General features: G+C 44.8%; 1 protein-coding gene across 1 annotated transcript in view; it reads right to left on the bottom strand.

Moving 5' to 3' along the window:
* abcg4a (ATP-binding cassette, sub-family G (WHITE), member 4a) overlaps positions 1-13,997 on the bottom strand; it is a 53,468-nt gene that overhangs the window by 18,441 nt on the left and 21,030 nt on the right. Inside the window, exons 3-5 of the mRNA XM_041894551.1 lie at positions 6,187-6,304; positions 4,286-4,418; positions 3,834-3,884 (exon numbers count right to left, since the gene is read on the bottom strand). Coding sequence (XP_041750485.1) covers positions 3,834-3,884; positions 4,286-4,418; positions 6,187-6,304 — 302 coding nt within the window. The remainder of the gene's footprint in view (positions 1-3,833; positions 3,885-4,285; positions 4,419-6,186; positions 6,305-13,997) is intronic.

The raw sequence follows: 13,997 nt of genomic DNA, 5'->3' as shown, positions 1-13,997 counted from the left end.
CCATGCTTCACAGTAGGTATGGTGTTCTTTGGATGCAACTCAGCATTCTTTGTCCTCCAAACACGACGAGTTGAGTTTTTACCAAGTTATATTTTGGTTTCATCTGACCATATGACATTCTCCCAATCCTCTTCTGGATCATCCAAATGCACTCTAGCAAACTTCAGACGGGCCTGGACATGTACTGGCTTAAGCAGGGGGACACGTCTGGCACTGCAGGATTTAAGTCCCTGGCGGCGTAGTGTGTTACTGATGGTAGGCTTTGTTACTTTGGTCCCAGCTCTCTGCAGGTCATTCACTAGGTCCCCCCATGTGGTTCTGGGATTTTTGCTCACCGTTCTTGTGATCATTTTGACCCCACGGGGTGAGATCTTGCGTGGAGCCCCAGATCGAGGGAGATTATCAGTGGTCTTGTATGTCTTCCATTTCCTAATAATTGCTCCCACAGTTGATTTCTTCAAACCAAGCTGCTTACCTATTGCAGATTCAGTCTTCCCAGCCTGGTGCAGGTCTACAATTTTGTTTCTGGTGTCCTTTGACAGCTCTTTGGTCTTGGCCATAGTGGAGTTTGGAGTGTGACTGTTTGAGGTTGTGGACAGGTGTCTTTTATACTGATAACAAGTTCAAACAGGTGCCATTAATACAGGTAACGAGTGGAGGACAGAGGAGCCTCTTAAAGAAGAAGTTACAGGTCTGTGAGAGCCAGAAATCTTGCTTGTTTGTAGGTGACCAAATACTTATTTTCCACCATAATTTGCAAATAAATTCATTAAAAATCCTACAATGTGATTTTCTGGAGAAAAAAAATCTCAATTTGTCTGTCATAGTTGACGTGTACCTATGATGAAAATTACAGGCCTCTCTCATCTTTTTAAGTGGGAGAACTTGCACAATTGGTGGCTGACTAAATACTTTTTTTCTCCACTGTAAATAAGAACAAACGTAAGAAGATGTTAGTTCTAGAGCTTGTTGTGTTTTTACTTGGGGAAACCAAAAAATAGCGATGAACATGCTTGATACCACTGTGAAGTCCAAGAGGACATAAGAGCTCAAAATACAGCACTTGCAATCAGAACTCCAGGCATGTAATTTCGACATGACGTGCAGAGAGATTTGTTAAAACAGAGTACAAATAGGCTCCAAAGTGATTTGTCTGTTTCGGATACAGTCCAACCTACAGGTGCGGTGTGTGCATCCATGCTGCTCTCTAGTGTGCCAAGCTACCTAAATAGTTCATTGCAGCAATTGGGACAGGTCCAGAGGTTAATCCCAAACAGCCCACAAAATGTTGTTGTGATTTCTGTAAAAGGGAAGGGCATATGGTCAGGTGCTGTTGGAACCTAGAAAGAGGAAATCCTCCAGCACATTTTAGACAGCCTGCCAGCCCACCGAGTAGGACCAACTATTCAGTTAGGTTTTGTAACTCTTTTCACAGAAGTGGTAATATGATGCAGAAATGTTGGGATTTGGGGTTTGGTAGACATTCTAGATTCTACTTTCAGCATAGGGTAGATTTCAAGCTTTCTCCTAAAACGTTGGATGTTGATTATTTGACGATGATGTGTTAATAATTTCTTCCTTTGCAACTCAATAATTTATATATCCATTTGTGATGGCTATACAGGTTACTTTTGTGAATCTGCTTTCTTTGATGTATACAGAGAGCTAGACTAAATGTAATGGCTCCTGTAAGACACAAAGAATAGTTTGTTTTCCTATGCTTGGTGTATATGGCTAAGTCCATCTGAATGTATAGGTGTGTGTGCTATAAAAAGTAATTGCTTTGTTTCTCACAAAACAGTCTTAGAACTTTCACCATTGGTATGCTAATGTTGGGTGCTTTAAACTGAGATGCTAATACATTTAATTTTCAAATGTGACTCATTTCAGGAAACTAGGTGTATGTCGCGCGTCACTACTTCACAGTAGCGCCATTTGAAGGTAAACTATTTTTAAAAAATCAAAATGCGTTTTTTTCGCAGAAATGCCTTCTGAAACGTGAACTTTCATGTGCCGTAATAACAAACTTGTATGCCATCTGTAAATACGAATAAATTGGTTTAGCCATGGGAAAAGATAGCAACCTTCCCGCTAGCCATGGTTGGCTGAGATAATGAGTGGGCTGGACATGCCGAGAGATGAGATCGGATTGGTCTGCCATGTAGCACGCTTCTGTCTATAATATGATCTGGTCAGTATGTGTAGGTAATCCTTTCTAACGCAGCTTTTTTGGAGAACTGCATAAGTGTTGCTCGCCACATTCTGGAGGACCGAATTCTGAGGTCAGTGGAATTAGAGTATGATAGCTAAGGAGATGGAGAAAATTCTGCCGTTTGATTGCAAATATGCAGACGGAGTCGAAAAGGGAACACACAGAAGGCTCCAGATTACATCTTCAAACTAAGGGCAACCATGGCATCCGTGACAGAGAGGGAGAAGTGTCCATCCATGTATACGGGTAAGAAAGTCTAGCTAGCTACATTTTCAGATATTACACGTTTCTAATTTTGTCAAAAAGTTGTTTACATTTCAAGTTAAAGTGAACTGGTAGCTAGCTTGCTAATGTTAGCTGGCTGGCTAGCTAGCTAACGTTATATGTATGATCTGTGTAGTAATATTATTCGTATCTCAGAGCCATTTTCATTGCTAGTTATAGCTTAATGTTAGCTAGCTAACATTGAACCTGGTTGGTTAGCTACCTGCAGATTCATGCAGGGTAGTAAAGTTATGAGTTGGGATAATGGTTCATTGTTTAGCTATCTACATGTCTAAACAAAAGACTCCACTATGCAAGTAACTAATCAAATAGAATGTTTATGATGTCACTGCGACAACTGTCGATAGACGTAGCTGGTAAATTAGCTCTGGCTATCTACTCCGATTTCAGAGCACTCTCGTCTGAGTGTGCCAGAACGCAGAATAACTGACAAAATTACGAACGCTCAACACCCATTGAATATGGCCGGTGTCAGTAAACGTTGGCAAGAAAAGCATACTTAAATTGTTGCCAGCAGCAGAGTTGCAGTCACCAATGCTCTGGATAACATCAAAACAGCCTAACCAGCTCTGCTAGGGTGAGTAAAATGGTCAGAGTGAGCTGTTCTCTCATTTGTGTCTGAAAGTAGCTAGCTAGCTAGCCAACGTTAGCCAGTTAGCTTGAATGCTTGACTGCTGTTGTTAGGTCAGAACGCTCTGCTCAACCCTACTTTTCGGCCAGAGCATCCAGTGTGCGCTCCGAGAGCAAAACGCTCTCAATTTACGAACGGCCAATCTGACAACGCTCTGAGTTTACGAACGCCCAGAGCACACTCTGGCACTCCAGATTAAATTTACGGACACACCCATAGAATAAACCAGCCTTTAGTCTTGAAATCTTTGGTTGTTTAGTACATAGCCTCACATGTGAATCCTTAAAGAGATGGGTGGGGCTAAAGCTTATAAGGGTGTGAACGATGCTGAATGGGTATAGACAAAGAAGAGCTCTCCAGTGGGTACCAAAACGTTCAAGGGCCATTTTCTCAAAAGTGAGGTTACAAATTGATCAATTTTCAAAGCAGAATTACTTTCCCATTGTTCCTCAACTGTAGTGTATGATATACCATTTTCTAGCTTCTACTTTTATCCAATGTAAAAAAAACACAATTTCAAATGTTGCTACATAAGACCAAATCGAGCCGGTCGGTCACAAAGTAAGTAAGCATTTCACAGTAAGGTCTACACCTGTTGTATTCGGCGCATGTGACAAATAAAATTGTTTTTGATTTGATGTGAGGTGTTTATAATATCATATATATCAAATATTACCAAACTACAGTATATTAAGTCAAACTCACCAATTCCTTTTTCACTTGCATGCTCTCTTTCATCTTCAGATTGGCAGCCACCTAATATAAGAGAGACATAACATGAGAAAATGGACCCTAGAAGGGTGAGGTCCATGCCAACCACCTTATCCAACAACATTATCCATGCGTCTAACAGTGACCTCACCATCATGGTCTCCCATGCTACATGGAAGTAATATAAGGTTACCTCACCATCATGGCCTCCCACGTGGTGCGGCATGGCAGCAGCATGTTTAACTGTGACCTCATCATCATAGCCTACATATCTGAGGTGATCTCACCATCATGGCCTACATGGCTAACAGAAGGGTGACAAAACCATCATGGCCTCCTGTGTGATGAGGTGTGGCAGCAGCATGACTAACTATGACCTCACCATCATGGCCTACATCTCTAAGGTGACTTCACCATCAGCATGTCTAACAGCAAGGTGACCTCACCATCATGGCCTCCCGCGTGGTGAGGTTTGGCAGAAGCATATCGTCCTGCATGATGTAACATGACATCTTCCTGAAGCTACGCAAATCCCTCGGCCGCCCGTTCACCAGGATCTGACCCTTCATCCCCGTCTCTCTGTTACACAAACACAGAAACACACAGTAAATGACTGAAACTTGCATCTGATCTAAGTGTGCAGAGACTTTTTTATTCAATACAGTCTTCCTACATCTTGGCCACTTTCTCAGATCAGATAAAGTCCATGGTTTACTATTTCAGGACTGTAGCGTAGGACTGCTATGAAAGTATTCACCCCCCTTGGCATTTTTCCTATTTTGTTGCCTTACAACCTGGAATTAAAATTGATTTTTGGGGGGTTTGTATCATTTGATTTACACAACATGCCTACCACTTTGAAGATGCAAAATATATTTGGGGGTGAAAAAAACAAGAAATAAGACAAAAAAACAGAAAACTTGAGCATGCTTAACTACTCACCCCCCCAAAGTCAATACTTTGTACAGCCACCTTTTGCAGCAATTAAAGCTACAAGTCTCTTGGGGTATGTCTCTATAAGCTTCGCACATCTAGTCACTGGGATTTTTGCCCATTCTTCAAGGCAAAACTGCTCCAGCTCCTTCAAGTTGGATGGGTTCCACTGGTGTACAGCAATCTTTAAGTCATACCACAGATTCTCAATTGGATTGAGGTCTGGGCTTTGACTAGGCCATTCTAAGACATTTAAACGTTTCCCCTTAAACCACTCGTGTGTTGCTTTAGCAGTATGCTTAGGGTCTATGTCCTGCTGGAAGGTGAACCTCCGTCCCAGTCTCAAATCTATGGAAGACTGAAACAGGTTTCCCTCAAGAATTCCCCTTTATTTAGCGCCATCCATCAGTCCTTCAATTCTGACCAGTTTCCCAGTCCCTGCCGATGAAAAACATCCCCACAGCATGATGCTGCCACCACCATGCTTCACTGTGGGGACGGTGTTCTCGGGTGATGAGAGGTGTTGGGTTTGCGCCAGATATAGCGTTTTCCTTGATGGTCAAAAAGCTCAATTTTAGTCTCATCTGACCAGAGTACCTTCTTCCATATGTTTGGGGAGTCTCCCACATGCCTTTTGGCTAACACCAAATGTGTTTGCTTATTTTTTTCTTTAAGCAACAGCCTTTATCTGGCCACTCTTCCGTAAAGCCCAGCTCTATGGAGTGTACGGCTTAAAGTGGTCCTATGGACAGATACTCCAATCTCCACTGTGGAGCTTTGCAGCTCCTTCAGGGTTCCCTTTGGTCTCTTTGTTGCCTCTCTGATTAATGCCCTCCTTGCCTGGTCCGTGAGTTTTGGTAGGCGCCCCTCTCTTGGCAGGTTTGTTGTGGTGCCATATTCTTTCCATTTTTTAATAATGTATTTCATGGTGCTCCGTGGGATGTTCAAAGTTTTGAATATTTTTTTAGAACCCAACCCTGATCTGTACTTCTCCACAACTTTGTCCCTGACCTGTTTAGAGAGCTCCTTGGTCTTCATGGTGCCGCTTGCTTGGTGGTGCCCCTTGCTTGGTGGTGTTGCAGACTCTGGGGCCTTTCAGAACAGGTGTATATATACTGAGATCATGTGACACTTAGATTGCACACAGGTGGACTTTATTTAACTAATTATGTGACTTCTGAAGGTAATTGGTTGCACCAGATCTTATTTAGGGGCTTCATAGCAAAGGGGGTGAATAGATATGCACGCGCACCTCTTTCCGTTATTTATTTGTTCGAATTTTTTGAAACCAGTTATTTTTTTCATTTCACGTCACCAATTTGGACTATTTTGTGTATGTCCATTACATGAAATCCAAATAAAAATCCTCCCCCATGTCTCACCTGGACCCAGCCCATTCTGCCCCATGTCTCACCTGTACCCAGCCAGGATGTTCATCAGAGTGGACTTCCCGGCCCCTGACGGCCCCATGATGCCGATGAGCTCCCTGCTACAGAACCTTCCTGACAGACACTTTAACAGGGCCTTGTAACCTGGGACGGGAAACACAACATTCAGTAAACAACATCAATGTTCTAGAATATTGGACCGTTGGTTTTCATACTTTTCGAATTCTCAGCGCTGCACAAGCTATTTCTTCAACTGTCAACACATTCAAATGAATAGAGGACGCGTACAAGGAAACGCGTTGGTTGAGAATTTTGGGAAGGTGCATGTTCGGGCTGTGCGTCCCAAACTATCGTGTCTCAGTGTCTGTGGACTAGGAAGGTTCATACACACCTGGGGGCATGGGGTTTAATAAAAGAGAGATGATCAGATGATAAACAAGTGAAAGATTAAGAGGGAGAGGGAGGATGGAAACAGTGAGATTTAAAAGGGATAAAGGGATAGAAATGAAAGGGAATGAAACAGGGGGTGAATTAAACCAATAGGGAGAGGTATGAGATGAGACATCAGGATTAAGACTGGAACAGACAGGGAGATTGAAAGGGGGGATAGATAGATGGATCAATAAAGGGCGAGGAATATTCCATCTCCAGAGCTTTGGCCAACGGTGCCACAGAGTGCATTAAAGCAGGTATATTGCTGTCTGTCAGTTTCACTGTCTATACAGCGTTCTGGAGCTCTCTCACTAGCAACATACATTCAGAGAGCATTACAACAGTAGTACACAAGGTATGGCTGTCTGTCTGATAACAATCCACAGTCTATACAGCATTGTGGAGCCCTCTCATACACTCAGCATCTATTATAAAAACACAACAAAATACAATGTACAGAGTGCTTGTTCACATATCATTGGTCACTGTTACAGGCTTTGGTTTTTCCATTTATATTTAGAGGATGGACTTACCACGTTAGCACGTGGGGCGCACCGATTGATGTCACCTCGTTTGTGTTACACCTGCGCTGGTTTGTCATCTCGTTAGTGGGAAGGTGTTTTACCTGTGCTGTCCCAGGTGCTATTTAAGAGTGGCTGGCCCAGTGCTCCTGTTGTCATGAGCGATGTGGAGGGTAAACACCTTTAGTTGGCTCTCCTTATTTGGTTTCTAGACAAACAATCCTTTATCTGATCTTTGCTGTTTCTGTTTTGCTCCACTTTTTGGTTTGCTTCCTGTCTTGGTGTGGGTTTTTCTTTTGTTTGCCTCTTCTTGGTCAAATTTAGTGGGCGCTCAGGGTGGGTGTGTTTCGGGTCCCAGTTGTTGTTGCTAGTCAACTTTCAGTGGACACCCCCATGAGTGTCTTGTAGAACCCCTCCTAAAACCCCACCTGTTTTGTTTTGGTTGTTGTCAGTGACTCTGTTAGTTCCCCTTTCTGTTTGAGTGACAATTTTTGGTTTTCTTGCTGGGGAACGTAACAGTTACATACAGTGGGGAAAAAAGTATTTAGTCAGCCACCAATTGTGCAAGTTCTCCCACTTAAAAAGATGAGAGAGGCCTGTAATTTTCATCATAGGTACACGTCAACTATGACAGACAAAATGAGGAAAAAAAATCCAGAAAATCACATTGTAGGATTTTTTATGAATTTATTTGCAAATTATGGTGGAAAATAAGTATTTGGTCAATAACAAAAGTTTCTCAATACTTTGTTATATACCCTTTGTTGGCAATGACACAGGTCAAATGTTTTCTGTAAGTCTTCACAAGGTTTTCACACACTGTTGCTGGTATTTTGGCCCATTCCTCCATGCAGATCTCCTCTAGAGCAGTGATGTTTTGGGGCTGTCGCTGGGCAACACGGACTTAACTCCCTCCAAAGATTTTCTATGGGGTTGAGATCTGGAGACTGGCTAGGCCACTCCAGGACCTTGAAATGCTTCTTACGAAGCCACTCCTTCGTTGCCCGGGCGGTGTGTTTGGGATCATTGTCATGCTGAAAGACCCAGCCACGTTTCATCTTCAATACCCTTGCTAATGGAAGGAGGTTTTCACTCAAAATCTCATGATTCATGGCCCCATTCATTCTTTCCTTTACACGGATCAGTCGTCCTGGTCCCTTTGCAGAAAAACAGCCCCAAAGCAAGATGTTTCCACCCCCATGCTTCACAGTAGGTATGGTGTTCTTTGGATGCAACTCAGCATTCTTTGTCCTCCAAACACGACGAGTTGAGTTTTTACCAAAAAGTTATATTTTGGTTTCATCTGACCATATGACATTCTCCCAATCCTCTTCTGGATCATCCAAATGCACTCTAGCAAACTTCAGACGGGCCTGGACATGTACTGGCTTAAGCAGGGGGACACGTCTGGCACTGCAGGATTTAAGTCCCTGGCGGCGTAGTGTGTTACTGATGGTAGGCTTTGTTACTTTGGTCCCAGCTCTCTGCAGGTCATTCACTAGGTCCCCCCCGTGTGGTTCTGGGATTTTTGCTCACCGTTCTTGTGATCATTTTGACCCCACGGGGTGAGATCTTGCGTGGAGCCCCAGATCGAGGGAGATTATCAGTGGTCTTGTATGTCTTCCATTTCCTAATAATTGCTCCCACAGTTGATTTCTTCAAACCAAGCTGCTTACCTATTGCAGATTCAGTCTTCCCAGTCTGGCGCAGGTCTACAATTTTGTTTCTGGTGTCCTTTGACAGCTCTTTGGTCTTGGCCATAGTGGAGTTTGGAGTGTGACTGTTTGAGGTTGTGGACAGGTGTCTTTTATACTGATAACAAGTTCAAACAGGTGCCATTAATACAGGTAACGAGTGGAGGACAGAGGAGCCTCTTAAAGAAGAAGTGACAGGTCCGTGAGAGCCAGGAATCTTGCTTGTTTGTAGGTGACCAAATACTTATTTTCCACCATAATTTGCAAATAAATTCATAAAAAATCCTACAATGTGATTTTCTGGAGAAAAAAAATCTCAATTTGTCTGTCATAGTTGACGTGTACCTATGATGAAAATTACAGGCCTCTCTCATCTTTTTAAGTGGGAGAACTTGCACAATTGATGGCTGACTAAATACTTTTTTCCCCCACTGTATCAGCACATTTCACTGGCATAGATGCAATGTGCATGCCTTGCTCTGATGGAAAAGTAGTGATCAGACCCTGACCCAAGTAGCTTAAGAACACCTGCTCTTTCCATGACATAGACTGACCAAATTAATCTAGGTGAAAGCTATGATCCTTTATTATTGTCATTTATTAAATCCATTTCAGTCAGTGTAGATGAAGGGGAGGAGACAGGTTAAAGAAGGATTTTTAAGCCTTGAGACAATTGAGACATGGATTGTGTATGTGTGCCATTCAGAGGGTGAATGGGCAAGACAAAAAATCGAAGTGCCTTTGAACGGGGTATGGTACTGTAAAAGGTACACCGGTTTGTGTCAAAAAGTGCAACGCTGCTCGGTTTTTCACACTCAACAGTAAACCGTGTCTATCAAGAATGGTCCACCGCCCAAAGGACATCCAGCCAACTTGACACAACTGTGGGAAGCATTGGAGTCAACATGGGCCAGCATCCCTGTGGAATGTTTTCGACACCTTGTATTGAGGCTGTTCTTAGGGCAAAATGGTGGGGTGGGGTGGGGTGGGGTGGTGCAACTCAATACATCCACTAGACTCGTCTCCAGCCGCTGATGTGAGAATACAGTATGTCTGGCAATGCGATACGATACATCCACTTATCATGACACCAACTGAGCGCTAACAGTGCCCTATCAAGTCATTGCGACCCGACTGACCCCCTACTCACTGGCCTAATAGACAGTTAGTTTAGAGTGAGTCTGAGGCTGCGGCCCAGTGTTCTTTACTGAACGCTCTCCTGACTCTCTCTCTTCTGCCTCTCTCTCTCTCTCTCTCTATTTTATCTCTATCCTGCCTCTCTCACCTGCCTCTCATTCTCTCTCTCGCTCTCTCTGTGTGGACACGCACACACACACATAATCAAGCATAGACAAAGACATACAGTGTATTCGGAAGGTATTCAGACCCCTTGACTTTTTCCACATTTTGTTACGTTACAGCCTTATTCTAAAATGGATTAAATAGTTTTTTTCCCCTCATCAATCTACACACAATACCCCATAATGACAAAGCAAAAACAGGAAATATCACATTTACATAAGTATTCAGACCATTTACTCAGTACTTTGTTGAAGCACCTTTGGCAGCAATTACAGCCTCGAGTCTTCTTGGGTATGACGCTACAAGCTTGGCACACCTGTATTTTGGCAGTTTCTCCCGTTCTTCTCTGCAGATCCTCTCAAGCTCTGTCAGGTTGGATGGGGAGCGTCGCTGCACAGCTATTTTCAGGTCTCTCCAGAGATGTTAGATCGGGTTCAAGTTCGGGCTCTGGCTGGGCCACTCAAGGACATTCAGAGACATTCAGAGCGCGTCCTGAGCGCTCTGGAGCAGGTTTTCATCAAGGATCTCTCTGTACTTTGCTCCGTCATCTTTCCCTCGAACCTGACTAGTCTCCAAGTCCCTGCCGCTGAAAAACATATCCACAGCATGATGCTGCCACCACCATGCTTCACCATAGGGATGGTATTGGCCAGGTGATGAGCGGTGCCTGCTTCCTCCAGATGTGACACTTGGCATTCAGTCCAAAGAGTTCAATCTAGGTTTCAAAAGACCAGATAATCTTGTTTCTCATGATCTGAGAGTCTTTAGGTGCCTTTTGGTAAACTCCAAGCGGGCTGTCACGTGCCTTTTACTGAAGAGTGGCTTCCGTCTGGCCACTCTACCATAAATGCCTGATTGGTGGAGTGCTGCAGAGATGGTTGTCCTTCTGGAAGGTTCTCCCATCTCCACAGAGGAACTCTGGAGCTCTGTCAGAGTGGCCATCGGGTTCTTGGTCACCTCCCTGACCAAGGCCCTTCTCCCCTGATTGCTCAGTTTGGCCGGGCGGCCAGCTCTAGGAAGAGTCTTGTTGGTTCCAAACTTCTTCCATTTAAGAATGATGGAGGCCACTGTGTTCTTGGGTACCTTCAATGCTGCAGAAAAGTTTTGGTACCCTTCCCCAGATCTGTGCCTCAACACAATCATGCATCGGAGCTCTACGGACAATTCCTTCAACCTCATGGCTTGGTTTTTGCTCTGACATGCACTGTCAACTGTGGAACTTATATGCCTTTCCAAATCATGTCCAATCAATTGAATTTACCACAGGTGGACTCCAATCAAGTTGTAGAAACATCTCAAGGATGATCAATGGAAACAGGATGCACCTGAGCTCAATTCCGGGTCTCATAGCAAATGGTCTGAATAAATAACGTATTACTGTTTTTTATTTTTAATACATTTGCTAACATTTCTAAAACCACGTTTTTGCTTTTTCATTATGGGGTATTTTGTGTAGATTGATAAGGGAAAAAAAGGCATTTAATTGTCACGTCTATTCCCGCTCCCCTTCTCCGGCGCTCGACGTCGCCGGTCTACTAACCACCGGTCCTGGCAACACATCTTTACGCACACCAGCGTCTCATCATCAGTCACACCTGGACTTTATTACTCCCTGATTACTTACCCTTGATATAGCACTCTTTTGTTATCAGTTATCAGGCAGTATTGGTTATGTTTCCTTGCCAGACATTTCTCTTGTTTTGTATCCATCTATGTTCTTTAATATTAAACTCACTAACTGCACCTGCTTCCTCACTCCCTGCATCGATGTTGCTGAATACTGCCTCACCAAATGGAAGCAGCTGTTAATCAGGACATTTCCCAGATGGTCAGTGAACAGGGACACCCACTTTGCCAACACCACGACCAGCTGGCACAACTGGGGACGGCTATGGATGAGGTCCTCCGCGTTCTTCAACGTCTCGACATTTCACGAGGGGCGTCACCTGCAACAAGCGGAGGACAAGTCGACCCAGCGAGCCAGCACCCCAGCCCATCCAAAAGTCTGCCCAGGTCAGCGATGCCCGTTTGTCCCTCCCGGACAAATATGACGGGTCTCCCTCTAAATGCCGTGACTTCCTACTCCAGTGCTCCCTCTATTTCACTCATCAGATGGGAGCCCCCACCACGGAGCGGTCCAAAGTTACCACGGTTACTGCTAACCGGACGGGCGTTGGAGTGGGCTACGGCCGTCTGTGAGAGAGGAGAGGAGGAGCTTGGTTCCTATGAGGGGTTCATGGCTCTGTTCAGGGGGGTCTTCGACCATCCACCGGAGGGCAGAGAGCGGGGTGAGCGCCTACTCCAACTACAGCAGGATGGCCAGACCACAGCAGAGTACGCGCTCACCTTTCAGACAGTGGCAGCATCCAGCGGATGGAATGAGCCGGCGCTCTGCACCCTATTCAGAAGAGGATTGTGCGAAGAGGTCCAGACGGAGTTGGCGTGATAAGAAGATAATCTAACCTTAGACACACTCATCGTGATGGCCATCCGTCTGGATAACCTTCTTTGGGAGCGTCGGCACCCCCATCACCTCTCTCCCTCCTTCGTTGACCATTCTGAGTCAGAGCCTGAACCCATGGAGGTAGAGGCCACACGCCTCCCCACGTCTGAACACCAGCTTCAACGGTGTCCGGTATGTCGAGAGCAGAGAAACGGCCCCATGATCATCCGTCTCCTGGGTTAGGCGTGAGTACTGCATCACTTTCCGCCAAACCTTTTTTTGTATCGATTTCACTAGCTGGCTGTCCCTCATCTGTTTCTACAGCTCTAGAGGATTCCGGTGCCGTGGTGAATTTTATTGACCAGGCCCTTGCACTATTACGCACGTCACAGCTCCTCTCACCCTCACCGTGAGACCCAAGCACCAGGAAAGCCTTCCCTTCCTCATCACCTCCGCACCCATGCACAAAGTCATCCTTGGCCTCCCGTGGCTCCAACTCCATAATCCCACCATCTCCTGGTCAGAGAGGAGGATTACCGCCTGGGCACCAGGATGTCGGAGGACCTGCTTTCCCGCACCCTGTGGTTCCATGTCGGTGGAGGGCCCTGTGAGTGTCCGACAGCACATCAATCGGTCCTCCCGTATTGTTGGTCCCGTGTTTTGGGACGTGCATGTGAATATCCACCAGGCTCTGGAGAGGGAACCCGCTCCTGCCGCCTGCCCTCCGGAGCGCATCTACGTCCCCATGGGGGTCAGAGATCGGTTGCTGACCTGGGCACACACATCCCTCGCCCCTGGACACCCAGGTATTATTGGAGATTTTTCAGTTGAGCATAGTTAATTTTTCAGTTGAGAACAGTTAATCACAACATGACAAGCTGACAATGCACAGTTAACCACAACATGACATAGCCAAGCAGGGTGCAAAAGATAGAGGCCGGACAGGGTACAAAAGATAGAGTCCTGAAACAAAGCCAGGAAATGGCTCAGGAAATTGACCTACAACTTCTGAGAATTGATTGAGGCTCAGAAAATGGACATGATATGTTTAAAAGAAAATGTCCATACTATGTTTAAGAATCAATTAAAGGTTTAGAACAGAACCAGGAAATGGCTCTGTCATTTTTTATATGACAGGGCTTGGTCCCGCCACCATTGTTTCATAAAACAGGTTGAATAGAAGGAAAATAAGTCAGATTGCGCCACTATTATAAAATAAGGAAGTGGGCGGAGCGGTCAAGAGGTGAAAACTTGGAAACAATGGTGGAGGAACTAAACAAGGAGGGATTAACCTAAAAAGGTGTGTAATATGAGGAAGGATGAAACTGTATATAAACTGAGAGCTGAGAGGTGGAACGTTACTTGCTCTGCAGACCATCTCGGCTCTATTGCTTGTGTACCAAAGTCTATCTTAATTCTACAAAAACTTTGGAAGTCCTTTGATT

Source organism: Coregonus clupeaformis, chromosome 13 (assembly GCF_020615455.1).
Source record: "Coregonus clupeaformis isolate EN_2021a chromosome 13, ASM2061545v1, whole genome shotgun sequence".
In the NCBI taxonomy this organism is placed as follows: Eukaryota; Metazoa; Chordata; class Actinopteri; order Salmoniformes; family Salmonidae; genus Coregonus; species Coregonus clupeaformis.
Note: the sequence above shows the minus strand (reverse complement) of the source record. Positions and strands in the feature narration are given on the sequence as shown.